The sequence below is a fragment of the Microcaecilia unicolor genome, chromosome 2 (genome assembly GCF_901765095.1).
Source record: "Microcaecilia unicolor chromosome 2, aMicUni1.1, whole genome shotgun sequence".
Classification (NCBI taxonomy): domain Eukaryota; kingdom Metazoa; phylum Chordata; class Amphibia; order Gymnophiona; family Siphonopidae; genus Microcaecilia; species Microcaecilia unicolor.
In genome coordinates this window covers 158,975,362-158,995,218 of record NC_044032.1, presented here as the reverse complement: position 1 = coordinate 158,995,218, position 19,857 = coordinate 158,975,362, and the positions used below count along the sequence as shown (strand labels likewise).

Sequence of the window (19,857 nt, the reverse complement as noted above, 5' to 3'; positions counted from 1 at the left end):
CACTTACAAAGTAGGTGGTGGTAACTGCTCACACAGTAACTTTTTTAGCGCAAGGCCATTAATACAAAACATCGAAAACAGGACATTTTATGGCAGAGCAGATTCCCCCCAACCTTTCTCCTCACAGTAAACTCACAGGGCAAATCGCCACCCACATCATAAAGCCCCATCCCCTGAAATGCCGTGCCACAGGAGCAGAAGCTTATATTTCTTCTGGGGGGGCTTAATATACATTTATTCAGTGCATTCAAGAAGTGATTTGATTCCTTTCGTGATACCTGTTCAATTCTCATTCAATATATAGCTGTCAGTGAAAAGCTACAGTTTTCCTAGCAACACTTAATGAATACATCAGTACATAAGCACCGCCATACTGGGAAAAGACCAAGGGTCCATCAAGCCCAGCATCCTGTCTCCGACAGTGGCCAATCCAGGCCGGTGGCAGTCTAAATTGGGGGCTACTGGCCCTACCTCAAACTAGCTTCGATGTCAGGAGGGTTCTGAAGTATTATTTAAAAGCTATGGAAGAATTTCGTCAGATGGATTATCTTTATCCTGATTGGGGGTTTTCATAAGGGGTTAGCGGCTTCTAAGCGCACTATTTCTAGGTGGCTTAAAGAGATGATAGTTTCCCCTTACCTCATTTCCTGCAGACCAATTCCTGATGGAGTGAAGGCACACTCTACCAAAGGATAGGCGGCTTCTTGAGTGGAGTGTTTCCTAGTTCCGCCGTTGGAGATCTGTAAAGCGGGAGGATTGTGGCTGGGCAAGTTGTTTGTCAGGTCCAGGCTGTCAAAAAAAAAAGCCCAGACCTGTCAAACAGTAGAAGAGGTTTGACAGGTCCGGGATTCTCTTCCGGACCTGTCAAACCTAAGCCTCCCTTCCCCCCCCCCCCCCCCCCCCCCCCCCACAAACATAAGGCCTGGAGATCTGGTGGATGTCCAGGCCCTCCCCCGCAAGCACTAAAAAGACCTGGTTGCCCAGTGGGACTGCTAGCCTCCACCATAACACTAACAAGACCTTGATGGTCCACTGGGACCCCCCCCCCCGGGGTGCCGCCTCCTGGGATGCACCAGGCAGGGCAGAGTGCTGCCGTTTTGAGGAGACGCCTGCAGAGGAGGGGGGAAGTGCTAGTCCCTCTCTTCTCCAACTTCGAGGTAGGCTGCAGAAGGAGGTTGGGTTGCTGGTGTGGAGGGCTAGCGATCCCACTGGACCACCAGGTCTTTTTAATGTTTGGGGGGAGGGGTGGGCATAGGTTTGACAGGTCTGGGAGAAAATCCCGGACCTGTCAAACCTGGTCTTACCCATTCCTCCAAGCTTTAATTCCAGCTCTGAGCTGGTGTAGAGTTTGCAGTGGGATCAGTGTCTTTGTTTGGCGCACTGCCCACTGATCATGGTGGAGGAATGCGAGAGACCCTCAGCATGCATTTGCTTGCAGTTAACAGTCAGAGCTGGTGAGAGTGTTTCACGCGCTCGCCAGCTCTGATCCTGAAATGCAGGCGCTAGTTTGGTGCTAATGGCCTCTAGCACCTGCGTTTGCTTCTGACCATCTGGGCAAAGGTTTCTAGAATGTCAACTAAGTGCAGTTACATTCATAACTACAAATTAGTGCCTATTGGAACCAATTAACTCCAATTATCATGGGTTATTGATTTAGTGACAATTGTCTCCTAATTTGCAATTTAGCTTATGTGCAGGACTAGTTTTTCTGTAACTTGCATATGCAATTTTGCACGCTAAGCATGGAAATGTGCACACAAGATTTTAGAATGAGGGGATTAGTGGTTTAAGATTTTTTTTAAAAACAGAAAAAAGGGTAGGGAATTTTTATTTTAGTTTTATATTAGTTTAAAAATTACAATAAAAAGGGCCATCAGGTCTGGTTCCTGTCCATATTAAGAACATGAGTTGCCTTTTGGGGGCAGACCAAGGGTCCATATGGATCAGAATCAAGGTTACAAGTACCATCAGTTCATATTTACGAGTTCCACTCTATTCAGGATTTTATAGGCCTCTATCTCACCTCAGCCATTTCTTCTCCAATTTGAGGAGCCCCAATCTCTTAAACCTTCCTCATATGAGTCCTTTCATCCCCTTAATCATTTTGGTTGCCCTTCTCTGTACCTTTTCCAGTTCCATTATATCTTTTTTGAGATGTAGTGACCAGAATTGCACAATATTCTCAAGCTGTGTTCTCATCATGGGGTGATAGAGAGGCATTATGATACCCTCTTTTGTTTTTTTCCTCTCTCTTCTTTTTCTAGTAATTCCTAACATTGTCTGTTTATTTGGCTGCCATTGCACTCCGAGCAGCAGATTTTAATGTATTGTCCATGGTGACACCTACATCTTTTTATTCTGGTGTGACTCCTGATGTGGAACCCAGCATCATTTAGTTAGTTTGGATTATTCTTCCCAATGTGCATTACTTTAGACTTGTCCACATTAAATTTCATCTGCCATTTGGATGCATATTATTCCAGACTCCCAAGGTCCTACAAGTTCACGCAGTCTACATGTGATTTAACAACTTTGAATAGTTTTTTGTCTCATCTACAAATTTGATCACCTCACTCATCATTCCCATTTTCAGTTCATGTATAAATATGTTAAAAAGCAGAACATTACCTTGATTATTGCTCTTGATTGGGTTCTATCACTTGCCTTTTGACAGTTAACTTTTCTGTAAGGTTTTACTTAATAGGGTTCTTTTTTTTGTTGGTCAAAGATTTCCATCAAATGATGTGCTAGAATTGAACTTCTTTTGCAACACAAATGCAAGTCTTAAAAATTTACTTCTCAATTTAAGCACCATTGTGTCTAGTAAAGCCAGACATAGTTGAAAAGTCCAACCATAGGCTGCATTGTACCATATATTTGAAAGTTGTTTTGAGGGATATTACTTTGTCTTTTGATAAAATGCATTGAAGGGGTTATTTAGGGGGGCACATGGGGAAATAATGAGGCTTTCAGTCAGATAAAGTGATACCTTTTTCTTAATGCTTCTTGTCCGATTAACTGGGTAGCATGTTCTGGCTTATTGATAGGCAGACATTTTGGCCAGAGGATCACATTGGGAGTTATGTGTTGGAGGGGGAAGGGGGGGTAAGTGTATAGGGTCTGAGATGTGAGGGGAAGGGATGTCCTTTCATCACCACTGGTGAGAGTATGAGACAAGGATGGGAGGAGGTCTAAACATGAGTGAAATGAATAGTGACCCCATACCAGGGCTTTCTAGCTTTGGCCCAATGGTTGGGTCAATGGTCAGGATGTACACTAAAATTTTGCAGTTACCTCAGTCCTAGTGCTCTCAGTTGCTTTTCTGCCATCATCACTGAATGCTGAGAACTCGGCTGTTAGGATAGAGAAATATCATATGAGAAGAATCAAATTGCAGAATCTGTACTGCCAGTTGTTGCTGAGGACAAACGAGAGAACATTTAAAAAAATCTTTTTTTATTTCTATGAATGAAGTGTAACAATAGCAACACAAGGTACCATCAACAACGACATGTTATCAAAATAACAATGTTTTCTGCCCAATACCAAGCCCCAACCCCCACCCTTACAAAAGCCCTTTAGCTGCAATTTTGTATGGCGATTTAGCCATTCAGTATTCGGCTCCTGGCCAGTGGTGGTAGTGTGTTCCAAAATGATGACCACAATTGAAGATATCTGTTCCTTCAAGCAGAAGCCAAGTCTCCAATGTCTTTACATTCGAGCGCACTTAAGTAATCATAGGCACTCTCCAGTACTGAATAGTCGGTGGAGCTGAGGAAAGCCATACTTTTAGTATTGTTTTTTTTTCCCACAATAACTGCCCACTTAACGAAGGCCTTCATCTCAGCTGGTACCGTTCCCCTCAAATGAAACAAGTCAAATAGTAAGAGGCTTAGGTGTCCAGGTTACATGCCAAAATTGACACGTGTACAAATCTGATTCCAAAATCGATGTATAGTCAGACACGATCAAAACATATGACCTAGATGGGCACCTGTACCTGCACGTTTAGGGCAATCATCCACTGGTCGTAATGTTGCACAAAATGCTGTATGAGGAGAAATATACAGCCGCATTATAAACTTAAATTTTAGTTCCCCTATATCCACACAAACTGTAAATTTATAATTCCTTAGCATCAACAGCAGATGAATCCAGGAACTGGTGGGTTATATCTGCCTTCCAGCAGGTGGAGATAGAGAACACTGAAAGAAGGTAGTGACTTTGGACATCCAGCTCCTTCCCTCTTCAGTATATCTCTATCTCCAGCAGGTGATGGACGGATTCCTTCCAGCTCCTGGATTCGTTCCTTTGGGAGGCTCCTGGGCTTTGTTGAGCAGGGGTGTGTGGCTCAGGGTTCCCACTTTGGAGGCATACTTGGTTACCCCATCTCTCCCTATCTCCCAGCTTCTCCACGGTATCTTGTGCTGTGTGCCTGTCCTTTGCCTCCTACTTTTCCTCACAGACTTAAAAAAAAAAAAAAAAAAAAAAAAAAGTTTACTAGAGGCTTATTCGGCTGCTCAGTTTAGTGAGATGCTGCAGGCAGATCCAAGCTCCTCCAGACTGGGTCTTTGGCGGCTGGAGATCAGTGTTCGGCTCCTCCTGGGAGTGTTCCCAGCTGCAGTAGTAACGAGCAGGGTGGGTTTATTTCCTGTGCGCCGCGACTTGTTTCGGGCTCTAGCACCTTTCTGTCATGCCTGCTGAAATGGTGAAGTGTTGCTCCCGCTGTGGCAAGAAGAGGACCGCGGCAGGAGTGTGTAGCTTGAACTGCGTTGACTCTTTAGAGCCGGGGAGTGTGGCGGTTTCTGCTGACTCGGACCTTTCCTGCGCTTCGGAGCTCAGCGGCGGCGCAATCTTTGAAGTGTCGGGGGACGTGTGACTCTCGATTTCTTTAGAGAGTGAGTGTGGGAAAGCCTGGTTTATCACATGAGGTAGTTCTGCTGACAAGGGATCCTTGTATAGCGGCTCCTTAGGTTTCTGGGGCAGATGGTCAGGGGGGACCCTTTTTTTCTCCTGAATTTGCTTTGATGCACTGGGCTTTCCTAAGGAAGAGGTCTCTCGCAGAGCTTCATAGGTTCTCCAAGCCTTCTTCTGTTCTCTTGGCCCAAGAGGTCCCTCGGCTCAAGAGGTCTCTCTCTCTTTTGGGGATATGTTACCTTCATCTCCTGCAGATGCTCCGGACCCTAAGCGCAGGAGGGTTTATTCAATGTCTGAAGCTGCCTCGGTAGCTCCTTTTCCCCTTTCCCCATCTCTCTTTGAGAGTTTGGAGGAATCTTCTAGGCCTTCTAGGATAGAAGACCTAGACGAAGGGGGTATAATGTCGCAGGAGCAGGATGACCCTAAGGCGGTACATATTTTTCATTGCGACGAACTCCCATCTCTCAATTCGGACGCCTTACAGGCTCTCAGTATTGAAGTTCCGGAGGTTTCTGTGGCCTTTCTATTAATCCCAAGATGGTCAGTACTAGAAAGCCTACTCGGGCATTCATGGTCCAGGAGTCCATACAAGAGCTTATCACAGCTCAGTGGTCGGATCTGGGTGGGACCCTGAAGGTGGCTAGAGCTGTGTCTCGCCTTTACCCAGTTGAGGAAAATCATCTGGCACTTTTTGGGCTGCCGAAGGTGGACTTATTGGCAACAGCCGTTACTAAGAAGACCACTCTCCCTGTGGAAGGAGGGGTCACTTTGAAAGATATACAGGACCGCTGCTTGGAGGCTTCTTTGAAACGTTCTTTTGAGGTTTCGGCCCTGGCGCTTCAAGCTGCTATATTCAGTTCTTATGTGGCTTGGGCGTGTCTCTCTTTGCTTCAGCTAGCAGTCAAGCAGCCCTTGGAAGGTTCCACTTCCCTTTCGGATTTGGTTCCTTAGGTGGTTTCTGTTTGGCCTTTTTGGCTGATCCCCTTTATGATTTGGTAAGGGCGTCTGCCAAACAGATGTCTGACGGTGACGGCTAGGTGTCTGCTCTAGCTTCAACATTGGTCGGCAGATATGGCTTCTAAGCAACGTTTGGCGAGATTACCTTTTTGGGGAAAACTCATATTCGGAGAGGACTTGGAGAAGATAGTTAAGGATCTGGGGGACTCTAAAACCCAGAGTCTTCCTGAAGGTAAGCCCAAGTCTTCAGCCAGGAGCTCCTCCTTGAGGCCTCTGTTTCGGGAAGCCCGACGATACCGTCCTGGATGGACCTCTGGTTTTCCACAGCATTCCCGCTTTCAGCCTTTCATTCTGCCAAATGGTCCGCAGGTTCTGGTTGGAGAGGAGGAACCCACAGGCGTTCGTCACAATGATGGAATGCGGTCCACTGTTCCATTCCCTGTATAGGGGGTCGATTGTCCCTTTTCCTTGAAGAGTGGACCTAAGTGACATCAGATCAATGGGTTGTAGAACTGATCAGAGACGGGTATAGGTTAGATTTTGCGGCTCCTGTTGAAGACGCTTTTTTTGAATCCCGATGTGCCATGGCCATCAAACGGGCAGCTGTCAATGACGCGTTACAGTCTCTGCTGGATCTGGGAGCTGTAGTTCCCGTTCCACAGGCTGAGCTTTGTTCCGGTCAGCACTCCGTCTATTTTGTAGTTCCTCAAAAGGTGGAACTTTCAGACCGGTTCTCGACTTGCTCAAGGTCAATGAATCCCAGAAAGTGCGGAATTTCCACATGGATATGTTACTTTCCGTCATAGCTGCAGTTCAACCGGGGGAATTCCTTATGTCTCTAGATCTCAAGGAGGCGTATTTGCATATCCCGAATTTGGCCTCCTCATCAACGGTTTCTGTGCCTCGTGATTCTAGGCCAGCATTTTCAATTCCGTGCCTTACTGTTTGGTCTGGCCATGGTGCCTCACACTTTCTCCAAGTGATGGTGGTGGTGGCCGCCTTTCTGCGGAGAGAAGATGTCAGAGTCATCCTTATCTGGATGTTTGCCTCATCCGGGTGGACTCAGAGAAGGAGAGTTGACTAGCAACTGCCCGGGTAATAGAAGTCCTGCAGTCTCTTGGTTGGGTGGTTAATTTTCCCAAATGTTATCTGACCCCCCTCGCAGTTTCTCAAATATTTGGGAGTTCGCTTCAGTACAGCCTGAGGCTATGACTTTCTTCCCGACAGCAGGCACCTCAAGCTCCAGAGTCAAGTACGCTTTCTCTTGCGCTTATGTCGGCCCTGGGCTTGGGATTATGTTCAGGTGCTCAGGTTGATGGCAGCCACACTGGAAGTGGTACCATGGGCGAAGGCGCATATGCAACCCCTTCAACTTTTCCTGCTAAATCGCTGAACTCCGATCTCTGTGGAGTACCAACGGCAGCTGCCTTGGCTTTGTGCGGCAAAATGCAGCATGGCTTGGTGGCTCTCCAACAGCAGTCTGCTTTGGGGGATGCCTTTGGCGCCCCCTAAATGGCTGCTGGTGATAACGGATGCCAGCATTTCTAGTTGGGGAGCTCATTGCCTCAACTGCTATGCACAGGGTCAGTGGATGGATCTGGAAGTGGGGTGGTCCATCAATTGCCTGGAACTGAGGGCAATTTTCCAAGCCTTCCTTGCCTTCCAGAGGATTCTAGAGGGACAGGCAGTCCGTGCTCTCTCCAACAATACACTGGCAGTGGCCTACATCAACCGTCATGGAGGCACTCTAAGCAAGAGCGCTGGCCAAGGAGACAGCCAGAATTCTCGGCTGGGCACAGCGTCATCTGCTGCTCTTGTCCGCAGCCCATGTTGCCGGGCAGAGCAATGTACAGGCCAATTTCCTCAGCAGGCATCGCCTCAACCCTGCGGAGTAGGAGCTAGCGTCGAAGACCTTTCTGCAGATTTGTTGCAAGTGGGGAACGCCGGAAATTGATGTCATGGCGTCCAGCACAAATGCCAAAGTGAAATGCTTTTTCACAGAAGGAGGGATCCTGGGTTCGCACGGATGGATGCCCTATCTCAGCTGTGGCTGTCAGTTCTCCTTTATGTGTTTTCTCTGTGGCCCTTGATAGGGTGAGTTTTTCATCGGATTGGGCTTCACCAAGGGTTGGTGATTCTGGTGGCTCCAGATTGGCAGCGTCGGCTGTGGTATGCGGACCTCAGACGGTTGATGGAGGCAGCTCTGTTTCGCCTCCCTCTCTTGCCAGACTTTCTGCATCAGAATCTGGTGACTATGGAAGATCCCTTCTGCTTTGGTCTTACGGCTGGCTATTGAAAGGGCAAAGTTACCGAAAAAGGGCGATTATGATGAGGTTATCTCTACTTTGCTGCGAGCACGCAAACAGTCCACTTCAGCCTATTCCCGAGTTTGGCGTACCTTGGAGTTGTGGTGCACCGCGCTGGCTTGGTCGACATACTGTAGCAGGTATTCTCTGAGGACAGCAAGCTGATTGTTCTCACAAACCCGCCCACCTCCCCTTTGGAGTTATTAGTTTATTTGTATGCTTTTTGATTTAACTGAGGGAGCATGCTCACACGACGGATGGGAAGTCGTCCGTGCATGCGCAGTGCGCGCGATTCGTGTGCCAGAAGACTCTGGCAAAACTTCCAGATTTTTTGCTTTAAGATATTGCCATTTCCTGGGCCGACGTGGACGTTGACCCACATGTGAGAACAATCAGCCTGCTGTCCTCAGAGAATACCTGCTACAGGTAAGTATCTTCGCTTTACAGAATGGCTGTAGACCTTTGGTGGACACTGTAATGGTTTTATGGTAAGATTAACTTTTCCCCTATGCTGTAGAGGTCAGAAGTGGAAAGAAAACAAGATGGTCATACCTAATATCATTAATATTGATTATAGAAGAATTAAAAACTGTTATTTAACAAAACAGCAAATTTACTATTACAATAAATACCTTGTATAAAATTTCACTTGCAGGGTCATAAAGATGTATGTTGTGTTCCCATCACTGTCGGTCTATGAAAATGTTTTTAAAGTATTTTCATTCAGTGTTCTAAATGGCAATTCTATCTATTGTACATTATAGGTGGACAAATCTTTAGATAAAACTGGAGATTTGGTAGAATCTGTGGTTGGTATCCCTATGGGGAGGGGAAGGTGAGCTGACAAGGTGGCCCTTGTCATTAAGTGCCATAGTCTGTTTTGTAAAGTAAGTGAATTAATACTGCAAACTGCCAAGGTTCATACCATGTGTCCCTTAACACTGCATTTTTTTCAATATTCTAGCTAATGAAAATAACAGCAAGACATTCAAAGGTGACCGGTTCTCCTGCTCCCCTTCTCGTGTTCTACATATCCGAAAAATTCCAAATGAAGTCACTGAAGCGGAGGTCATTTCATTAGGTCTGCCTTTTGGGAAAGTAACAAATCTCTTGATGCTGAAAGCAAAAAGCCAGGTAACCCGTGTTCCGAATAAAAAGTGTGCTTGTTAGTTTGCATGGAAATTGTTTTTTTAATTTTTTTCCAGAATTTATTGCAAAAGAATAACACGGATAATAGCACAAAACCCACTGCAAACATAGGTTTCCTTGTCATCAAGCAGATGAAGCCATTACGTATGGGTTGTGTCCAACCAGCAGGGGGAGATAGAGAGCACTCAACTTTTCACAGTGCCTCATGGCCAGCCAGCTCCACTGCCTCTTCAGGAAGGCGGTAGAACGAGAGGACATGAAATGAGATTGAAGGGGGGCAGACTCAAAAAAGATGTCAGGAAGTATTTTTTCACGGAGAGGGTGGTGGATGCTTGGAATGCCCTCCCGCGGGAGGTGGTGGAGATGAAAACGGTAACGGAATTCAAACATGCATGGGATATGCATAAAGGAATCCTGTGCAGTAGGAATGGATCCTCAGAAGCTTAGCCGAAATTGGGTGGCGGAGCAGGTGGGGGAAGAGAGGTTGGTGGTTGGGAGGCGAGGATAGTGGAGGGCAGACTTATACGGTCCGTGCCAGAGCCGGAGATGGGAGGGGGACTGGTGGTTGGGAGGTGGGAAATACTGCTGGGCAGACTTGTACGGTCTGTGCCCTGAAAAAGGCAGGTACAAATCAAGGTAAGGTATACACATATGAGTTTATCTTGTTGGGCAGACTGGATGGACCGTGCAGGTCTTTTTCTGCCGTCATCTACTATGTTACTATGTATTCTGTATCTCCCCAAGCAGGGTGGCTGCAGCTTCTTCGAGCTCCATCAAAAATCTGCCTGTGGGTGGCTCCTGGCTTGCCAGTTGTTAGCCGGGGTGTTAGAGGCTATAGCAGCTTTACTTTGAAGGCACATAGGTTAGCCCTTTCTCTGCCTTACCCATGCCCCCGTGGATGTGGATATATTAGCTTGCTTTTCCCTGTCCTTTCCCACTCAGTGGATGCAAGCACATTGGTTCGCCTTTCCCTGCCTTTCCCACTCATCTGAGCCTCCGGAGTTCTTATTACCTCTGCTTTCCTCACAGCGTAAAAAAAAAAAAAAAGTTGCGTCGCGCTTTGGCGCAGCGACGTTGGAACAGAGGTTTTCCTTTGATTCTTCTATGGGACCAGAGCTGTGATACTCGGTTCGGTGAGGTAAGAGTGTTTTCTAACTCCTCCGGGGTGGGCCCGCGATCGGGGTGTTTTTGGCGCGAAACCGCCATTTTGAATTTTCCCGACGTTTTCGGCGATGGCTGCAGAGAATGTAAAGCGCTGTTCCCGGTGTGGCAAGCGCAAATCAGCAGCGGGGCTCTGTAAATCGTGCTGTACAGGTGTAAGAGCCGGCCTGAGCATGACGAGCGGTGATTCTTCTCGCTCAGAGCTGGCAGCGGACGCCATTTTGAATTCTCCGCATGGCGTGGCCTCCGTAAAGACGGAGAGCCCTGAGCCCGGGGGTGGGGCCTCGAATTGAGGCTATTCAGGGAGCGGCTAGCCCCGGACGGGATCTGGGTGCCCAGGGCGAGTTTTTCTCCCCTGATTTTGTGTTGTTATTGCATAAAGCATACATGCTGAAAAGAGCTCTCCCTCAAGGGTCGTCTGAGGTCCCTTCTATTGTCCTCCCCCCCCCCCCCCCTCCCCCCCGGTGGATTCTGGCCCGGGACTGCCCGCTGAGGCTATTTTCCCTGATGATTGGCATAAAGAAAAGCCTAGAAGGGCTAATTCCCCTTCAGATTGTGGTGGAGACTTTGCAAGGTCTGATTCAGTTAGGGGCCGTGTCCCCGGTACCTCCCGCTGAACATGGCTACGGCCGATACTCCATCTACTTTGTGGTGCCGCGAAAAGGTGGGTCTTTTCGCCCTATTCTGGACTTAAAAGAATTAAACAAGTCCCTGAGAGTGCGGCATTTCCACATGGAAACCCTGTGCTCCGTCATTGCTGCGGTACAGTCAGGAGAGTTTCTCACGTCTCTAGACCTGCAAAATGCTTACTTGCACATACCAATTTGGCCCCCGCACCAGAGGTTTCTGAGGTTTGTAGTGTTGGGAAAACATTTCCAGTTCCGGGCCTTGCCTTTTGGCCTCGCCACAGCTCCCCGCACCTTTTCGAAGGTAATGGTGGTGGTAGCTGCTTTGCTCAGGCGAGAAGGTATCAGGGTTCACCCGTACCTAGACGACTGGCTCATCAGAGCAGACTCTGTAACAGAGAGCTATCAAGCTACAGCCAGAGTGGTCTCAGTACTTCAATCTCTAGGCTGGGTCGTCAATATGGCCAAAAGTCACCTGACCCCCTCGCAATCTCTAGAATATTTGGGGGCCAGGTTCGACATGGACTCAGGCTATGTATACCTACCCGAGCTAAGGCAGTGCAAGCTTGAGAATCAGGTCCGTCTGCTCCTGAGGATGCCCCGCCCGCGAGCTTGGGACATTGTCCAGCTGCTGGGATCGATGACAGCCACATTGGAAGTGGTGCCCTGGGCGAGAGTGCACCTGAGACCTCTACAGTATTCCCTACTTCAAAGATGTTCTCCAGTTTCTCAGGATTATCAATGCAGACTTTCTTGGCTCCCTACGGCCCGACTCAGCATGGAGTGATGGCTCTCAGACAGCATGCTGTGGCGAGGAATGCCGCTGGCGTTCCCCGATTGGTGTCTAGTAGTGACAGATGCCAGCCTGAAGGGCTGGGGCGCACATTGCAAGGGGAAGCATGCCCAGGGGCTATGGACACCCGAGGAGTCGGAGTGGTCCATCAACCGCCTGGAGTTGAAAGCGGTGTTTCAGGCGCTTCTGGCCTTTCAAGTGACCCTGGAAGGATTGGCTGTCAGAGTGATGTCAGACAACACAACAGCAGTGGCCTACATAAATCGACAAGGTGGCACTCAGTGCAGAGCACTGGCCACGCAGGCCGAACAGATTTGCCACTGGGCCGAGCTGCATCTTCAGTTTCTGTTGGCAGCTCACATTGCAGGTCAGAGCAACGTGCAAACCAATTATCTAAGCAGGCATCAGATTGAACCAGCAGAATGGGAACTAGCAGACGAAGTATTCCTGCAGATATATGCCAAATGGGGCAAGCCCGTGATGGATCTTATGGCGACAAGTTCAAATGCCAAAGTCCCGTGCTTCTTCAGCAGACGGAGAGATCCTCGCTCGGCAGGGTTGGATGCCTTGACTCAGCCCTGGCCTCCGGGCCTACTATACGTGTTCCCTCCGTGGCCCTTGATAGGGCGTGTGCTCCTGCAGATTCGGCTGCACCCAGGAGAAGTGGTCCTCATCGCCCCGGATTGGCCCAGGGGGCCTTGGTATGCGGACCTCCGACAGATGCTAGTGGAGGCTCCCCTTCCTTTACCTCTGGTACCGAATCTGTTGTCACAGGGCCCGGTAGCCATGGAGGACGCCTGTCGCTTTGGTCTTATGGCATGGCGATTGAGAGGGCGCAATTGAGGGACAAAGGCTATTCAAACACAGTCATTTCCACTCTCCTGCAGGCCCTCAAGTGTTCCACTTCCGTGGCTTATGCCAGGATTTTGCGCCAGTTTGTCTTGGTGTGCTTCAAAAGCGATCACACCCATGCGGGCTCCGGTCTCACCGATTCTGGACTTTTTGCAGGATGGTGTACAAATAGGCTTGGCCTATAATTCCCTGCGGGTGCAAGTAGCAGCGTTGACCTCCCTTCGTGGTAAGGTTGAAGGCGTGTCTTTAGCTGCTCATGCAGATGTGGCACAGTTTTTTAGTGGGGTGCTGCGGCCTTCCATGCGAGCACCCTGTCCAGCTTGGAACCTTGGGCTAGTTTTGAAGGCCCTGCAGGCTTCTCCTTTTGAGCCACTTCGGCGAGCATCGGAGAAAGATTTGACACTAAAGGCCGTTTTTCTTGTGGCCATTACTTCAGCGACACGGGTGTCAGAGCTGCAGGCGCTGTCCTTTAGAGACCCATTTCTGCAATTCTCAGAGTCCGGGGTCGCGGTTCGGACCGTGCCTTCCTTCATGCCTAAGGTGGTTTCAGGGTTTCACCTAAACCAGCCTATTTTCTTGCCCTCCTTGGATAAGGAGGAGTTTCCAGAATCTTTTGGGCAGTTGCACCTGTTGGATGTGCGCAGGACTCTGTTGCAGTATCTGCGAGTTACTATCTCTTTCAGGATCTATGATCATCTGTTAGTTTTGCTATCAGGTCCTTGCAGAGGGTCTCCAGCGTCTAAAGCCACTATTGCTCGCTGGCTCAAAGAAACTATCTTTTCAGCTTATCTGCTTGCCGGCCGGTCTCCGCCTGTAGCCTTTAAGTCGCATTCTGCCAGAGCGATTTCTTCCTCTTGGGCTGAAACTGGAGCACTCTCTCGTCAAGAGATATGCAGTGCAGCAACATGGGCTTCTAAGCTCTCTTTTGCCCGACATTACGGGCTGGATGTGGCTGCTAGGAGGGATGCGCGTTTTGGAGCACAAGTGCTAGCGCATGGTGTGACCTGTTCCCACCCTATATAGTGATTGCTTTGTTACATCCCATACATAGTGGCTTCATCTGCTTGATGACCAGGAAGGGAAAATTAGGTTCTTACCTTGGTAATTTTCTTTCCTTTAGTCATAGCAGATGAAGCCATGAGCTCTCCCTGTATGATTGGTCTGTATGCTGTGAATCTGTTTCAGGTTCTGTTGTTTCCTGAAGTTCCTTCCTTGGGAGAAAGTTGGAAAACAGTCTTCAGGATTCATGTTCACTTATAGGAGGATGAGTCCATTCCCTCCAGTTTATGTTTTGGAGGACGAGTTTATTCCCTCCAGGAGGATGTGTTCATTCCCTCCTTTTGAGTTCATGCCCTTGTTAAGGGGCCATCATTTGCTGTGAGGAAAGTTCATGTTATTCCCATTGCGGTTTGCCATACTGCTTTGGAAGCTTCATAGTAACATAGTAGATGACGGCAGAAAAAGACCTGCATGGTCCATCCAGTCTGCCCAACAAGATAAACTCATATGTGTATACCTTACCTTGATTTGTACCTGCCTTTTTCAGGGCACAGACCGTACAAGTCTGCCCAGCAGTATTTCCCGCCTCCCAACCACCAGTCCCCCTCCCATCTCCGGCTCTGGCACGGACCGTATAAGTCTGCCCTCCACTATCCTCGCCTTCCCCCACCTGCTCCGCCACCCAATTTCGGCTAAGCTTCTGAGGATCCATTCCTACTGCACAGGATTCCTTTATGCATATCCCATGCATGTTTGAATTCCGTTACCATTTTCATCTCCACCACCTCCCGCGGGAGGGCATTCCAAGCATCCACCACCCTCTCCGTGAAAAAAATACTTCCTGACATCTTTTTTGAGTCTGCCCCCCTTCAATCTCATTTCATGTCCTCTCGTTCTACCACCTTCCCATCTCCGGAAAAGATTTTTTTGCGGATTAATATCTTTCAAGTATTTGAACGTCTGTATCATATCACCCCTGTTCCTCCTTTCCTCCAGGATATACATGTTCAGGTCAGCAAGTCTTTGTTCATACGTCTTGGAATGCAAATCCCATACCATTCTCGTAGCTTTTCTTTGCACCGCTTCCATTTTTTTAACATCCTTCGCAAGGTACGGCCTCCAAAACTGAACGCAATACTCCACGTGGGGCCTCACCAACGACTTGTACAGGGGCATCAACACTTCCTTTCTTCTGCTGATCACACCTCTCTCTATACAGCCTAGCAACCTTCACGCTACGGCCACCGCCTTGTCACACTGTTTTGTCGCCTTCAGATCCTCGGATACTATCACCCCAAGATCCCTCTCCCCCTCAGTACCTATCAGACTCTCACCGCCTAACACATAAGTCTCTCGTGGGTTTCTACTCCCTAAATGCATCACTTTGCATTTCTTCGCATTGAATTTTAATTGCCAAACCTTAGACCATTCTTCTAGCTTCCTCAGATCCCTTTTCATGCTTTCCACTCCCTCCCCGGTGTCCACTCTGTTGCAAATCTTAGTATCATCCGCAAATAGGCAAACTTTACCTTCTAACCCTTCGGCAATGTCACTCACAAATATATTGAACAGAATCGGCCCCAGCACCGATCCCTGAGGCACTCCACTACTCACCTTTCCCTCCTCCTAGCGAACTCCATTTACCATCACCCTCTGTCATCTGTCCGTCAACCAGTTCCTAATCCAGTTCACCACCGGGATCTATCTTCAGCCTATCTAGTTTATTTAAGAGCCTCCTGTGAGGAATTGTGTCAAAAGCTTTGCTAAAATCTAAGTAGATTACGTCTATAGCATGTCGATGATTCAATTCTCCAGTTACCCAATCAAAGAATTCAATGAGATTCGTTTGGCACGATTTCCCTCTGGTAAAACCATGTTGTCTCGGATCTTGCAGCTTGTTGGCTTCTAGGAAATTCACTATCCTTTCCTTCAGCATGGCTTCCATTACTTTTCCAATAACCGAAGTGAGGCTTACCGGCCTGTAGTTTCCAGCTTCTTCCCTATCACCACTTTTGTGAAGAGGTACCACCTCTGCTGTTCTCCAGTCCCTCGGAACCTCTCCCATCTCCAAGGATTTATTAAACAAATCTTTAAGAGGACCCGCCAAGACCTCTCTGAGCTCCCTCAATATTCTGGGGTGGATCCCGTCCGGTCCCATGGCTTTGTCCACCTTTAGCTTTCCAAGTTGTTGATAACACACTCTCTTCCGTGAACGGTGCTATATCCATTCCATTCTCAGGTGTACTTTTGCCAGTCCCTCGCGGTCCTTCGCCAGGATTTTCTTCAGTGAAAACAGAACAAAAGTATCTATTTAGCAATTTGGCTTTTTCTTCATCATTATCTACATAGCGGTTCACTGTATCTTTTAGTCTCACAATTCCCTTTTTAGTCATTCTTCTTTCAGTAATATACCTGAAGAAATTTTTGTCGCCCCTCCTTACATTTCTAGCCATTTGTTCTTCCGCTTGCGCCTTCGCCAGACGTACCTCTCTCTTGGCTTCTTTCAGTTTCATCCGGTATTCCTCCCCGTGTTCCTCTTCTTGAGATTTTCTATATTTCTGGAACGCCAACTCTTTAGCCTTTATTTTCTCAGCCACTTGCTTGGAGAACCATATTGGTTTCCTTTTCCTCTTGCTTTTATTTACTCTCCTTACATAAAGGTCTGTGGCCCTATTGGTTACTTCTTTCAGCCTGGACCACTGCCCTTCCACTTCATGTTCGTCCTCCCAGCCCATTATCTCCTTCCTCAGGTATTCCCCCATTTTACTAAAGTCAGCACGCTTGAAATCCAGGACTTTGAGAAGAGGCAGTGGAGCTGGCTGGCCATGAGGCACTGTGAAAAGTTGAGTGCTCTGTCTCCCCCTGCTGGTTGATGGACACAACCCATACGTAATGGCTTCATCTGCTATGACTAAAGGAAAGAAAATTACCAAGGTAAGAACCTAATTTTCCCATCTAGCAATATTTGCAGTGTTTTCCCTATTTGGAGCGTTTGAGGTTCCTTGTTTGTTAAATATAATGACAAGGATTGTATATGTTTGATCCTGGGAGGTACAAGGTGTGACATCTGAAAAACCCTATTTTCAAACCTTTTTCAAGATTTGGAATTTATATTAATGCGGTTTGAATATACCTGGTTTAATTGTCTGTTTATATGCGCCATGGCAGGTATAAGGGGTGTGGCTAATGTGGGTGTGGCTACAACATGGGTAGAGTCATGTGTGGTGACCCCGCCCATAATGAGTACCGGCACCTTTTTTTCTACAAAAAATGCACTGCCAGTTTCACAAATCCTTTGTTCTTTCTTTTGGTGGTTGTGGTCTTCCCTAGTTAGTTGTTATGCTGAACTGGTGTAAGCTATGGAGCTGTACCAGAATAGAAACTGCTGTGCATGGGCAGTGAAATATTTTCTGTCTTTCCAGAAAAGCTCTGAAAAGAATGCATTTGTTCAGCATTAAACTTTCACCTAACCAATGTGTGACTGGTGATCTATTAAATAAGTAACTTTGCTTTCAGGGGCATGCGTTTTTGCTTGATACAGATTTGTAGATTATTTCTAAAGTGTATGGATTATGTTTGGGTGTTTTTTTAATGCTTTTTAAATTTGTTTTTGTTTTAAATTTTATTGCGCATGTCAAGTTGTCATGTTCTTTCATATTGATTCCAGGCTTTCTTGGAAATGGCTTCTGAAGAAGCAGCTGTTACCATGGTGAACTACTACACTCCTGTTACTCCTCATCTCCGCAGTCAGCCAGTGTATATTCAGTATTCCAATCACAGGGAACTTAAGACTGATAACTTACCTAACCAAGCTGTAAGTATAATGTATGTGCATAGATTTTTTTTTGGGGGGGGGGGGGGGTGGAGAGTAACACCGAGATTTTCTGCTGCAATAGTTTAATGTTCTGGGTCTCATAAACTGTTTTTAAATGTGACTAATGTTACTCTTGTGTGTTTTAGGGGTATGCATGTAAGGTTTGTTTTAAGTAGAAAAGTACTGCTTTGATGAGTACATTTAAGATGCTGAAAGAATCCTGCTGTTTGCCTGGTGTCTATAGCATGCCCGAGGAGTGCATACAGTATAGCATCCAGAAATATTGTGCCAGTTTTTTCACAAGAGAAAAATATTATTTCTTACTAAGATTTTGCATAGTGGAGAAAGTTTTTCTAATCCTTGCATATACTATCTGTTTAGTCAGAAATTATTCCATTTTTATTTTAACCCTTTAAATGTTGCCTCCAATCTTTGAGATATTGGTCTCTAAATCACAGCAGTCTTGATGCTAATAGTGAAGTATGTGTGTTTTCAGTTTTTAACTTGTTGAAAAGAAATGTTAAATATATGATAAGTTTTCTACTAATCCAGGAATATGGTCATCTTTTCATGGTTTTAAGTTCCTCTGATTATTTGCAGTCTCTACAGTTATGCAGGTTCTGTTCAGCTTGTTTGACAGAGGTGTATGTATCTTGAGGATACTTAATAAGAGACCATGACTGCTTGTATTTTCAGAGTTAAAGATCAAAGTCAAAATGGACACTTAAGGATTGTTTGGAAAATGTATATTTTCAATATGAAATACATTTTTCTTACTATATCATTAAGAATGATTTTCCTACATTTTCAAGTACTTGATTTGCCCTGAGAGGATGTGGGAGACCCTGCATGCTATACTACAACAAAATAAGTAGTTAAGTACAGTTTTGACTGTCTACACCAGGAAAGCCCATAGTTTTAATCCCTAAAATCTGGGGGCAGCTTGCTTTCTTATAGGTCATGGGAGGAAACCATTGGTACCATAGTTGCTTCTGTTACACTGATTTCAGTGTTATTTATGATGGCACTGAAAAAGCAAGCTGTCTTCCATTTTCCATAGACAACCTTTTTGTAGTCAGTCTAGAATGTCTCTTCTTTCAGTTCTATTGCTTTTAATTTAACTAGCTTTGCCTCCTCCCTGCATTATTCTACCTAAGAATACATGGAGACCCACCAGTTTACAAAATTACAAGGAACTTTGAAGTTTGTGTTGAAAAGTTTGACTGCCAGTCTCAGGTTATAGTGTAACTCTTGGCAAACCAATCTGGCTATCATTTAATTTATGCCTTCTTAAAACAATTGTTGAACTTTGTTCAGTAAGTAATAGTTACAAGTGCAATGTAATTTTCTATTACAATAATCTGTCATACTATGCAGTGTATCCAAAAGTCAGAAACATAATAGAAGGGCAGCAGAAGAATTAGTAAAACTATCCATTCTATTTCACAGTTAATCTAAAATTTGGTTTATATGCAAACCTCTGACCATATATCTCATGTGTCTGTGTTTTTTAGGTAAGATTTTTTTAATGTATTAAGATTGTAACTTTAGTGTATATAATCAGTTTCTGATGTTTCTTGAGAAAACTGTTTTCACGGTATTTACTGTCAAGCAAAGGACTAATCAGTTTTTCTGAAGAAAAACAGCCTAAAATGGTACATTAGAGGTTCCTTCAGCTTATTTTTAGGAAAGTGTAATATGGCATAAACAGATTATATAGTTTAATTATAAGACAAGGTTGTTTTTGTTCAGAAAATGCTTTTCCAGTAAACTCATCACATTTAAAGCATAAGGCAAGTGCAGTGACCCCATGAAAACAGGTGATTTAACTGACCTGCTTGATATAATGAAGAGCAGCTTGCTTAGCAACCCCACATAGACATCGGAGAACAGCTGTAGCCAAGAGAATGTTGTGTCTGCACAAGGTCAAGATAGGAAGCACCTGTTTGTGATGTGCTGGGCAGATAAGAGAGGCAGATTAATACAAAGCTACAAAAAACAGTAGCATGGCACAAGAACATTGGCTCTGCACAGGGCAGTGAAGAGGAAGGAGGCATGGTGGGCCTATAAAAGCAGCAGTTGCTTGTCAGAGTAGATTGAACTGGAAAGAGTACACTGGCTGGGTTGAAGACTAGCAGATTGGCATATACAGAAAAATGTATAACTATGTTCTATTTATTGGGATTTATTAACCACCTTTATGAAGAGATTCACCCAAGGTGATGTACAGTTAACATAAAACTTACAGTTTTGTTAACAGCTTAACAGTAAAATGACCAAATA

The 19,857-nt window shown here is 46.2% G+C and overlaps 1 protein-coding gene across 2 annotated transcripts in view; it reads left to right on the top strand.

Annotated features, from left to right (window-relative positions):
• The window catches only part of LOC115463176 (polypyrimidine tract-binding protein 3-like), a 224,109-nt gene that overhangs the window by 47,910 nt on the left and 156,342 nt on the right, over positions 1-19,857 (top strand). For both annotated transcript variants that reach the window (XM_030193442.1, XM_030193441.1), the window contains exons 3-4: positions 9,145-9,314; positions 17,428-17,574. In XM_030193442.1, coding sequence (XP_030049302.1) covers positions 9,145-9,314; positions 17,428-17,574 — 317 coding nt within the window. The remainder of the gene's footprint in view (positions 1-9,144; positions 9,315-17,427; positions 17,575-19,857) is intronic.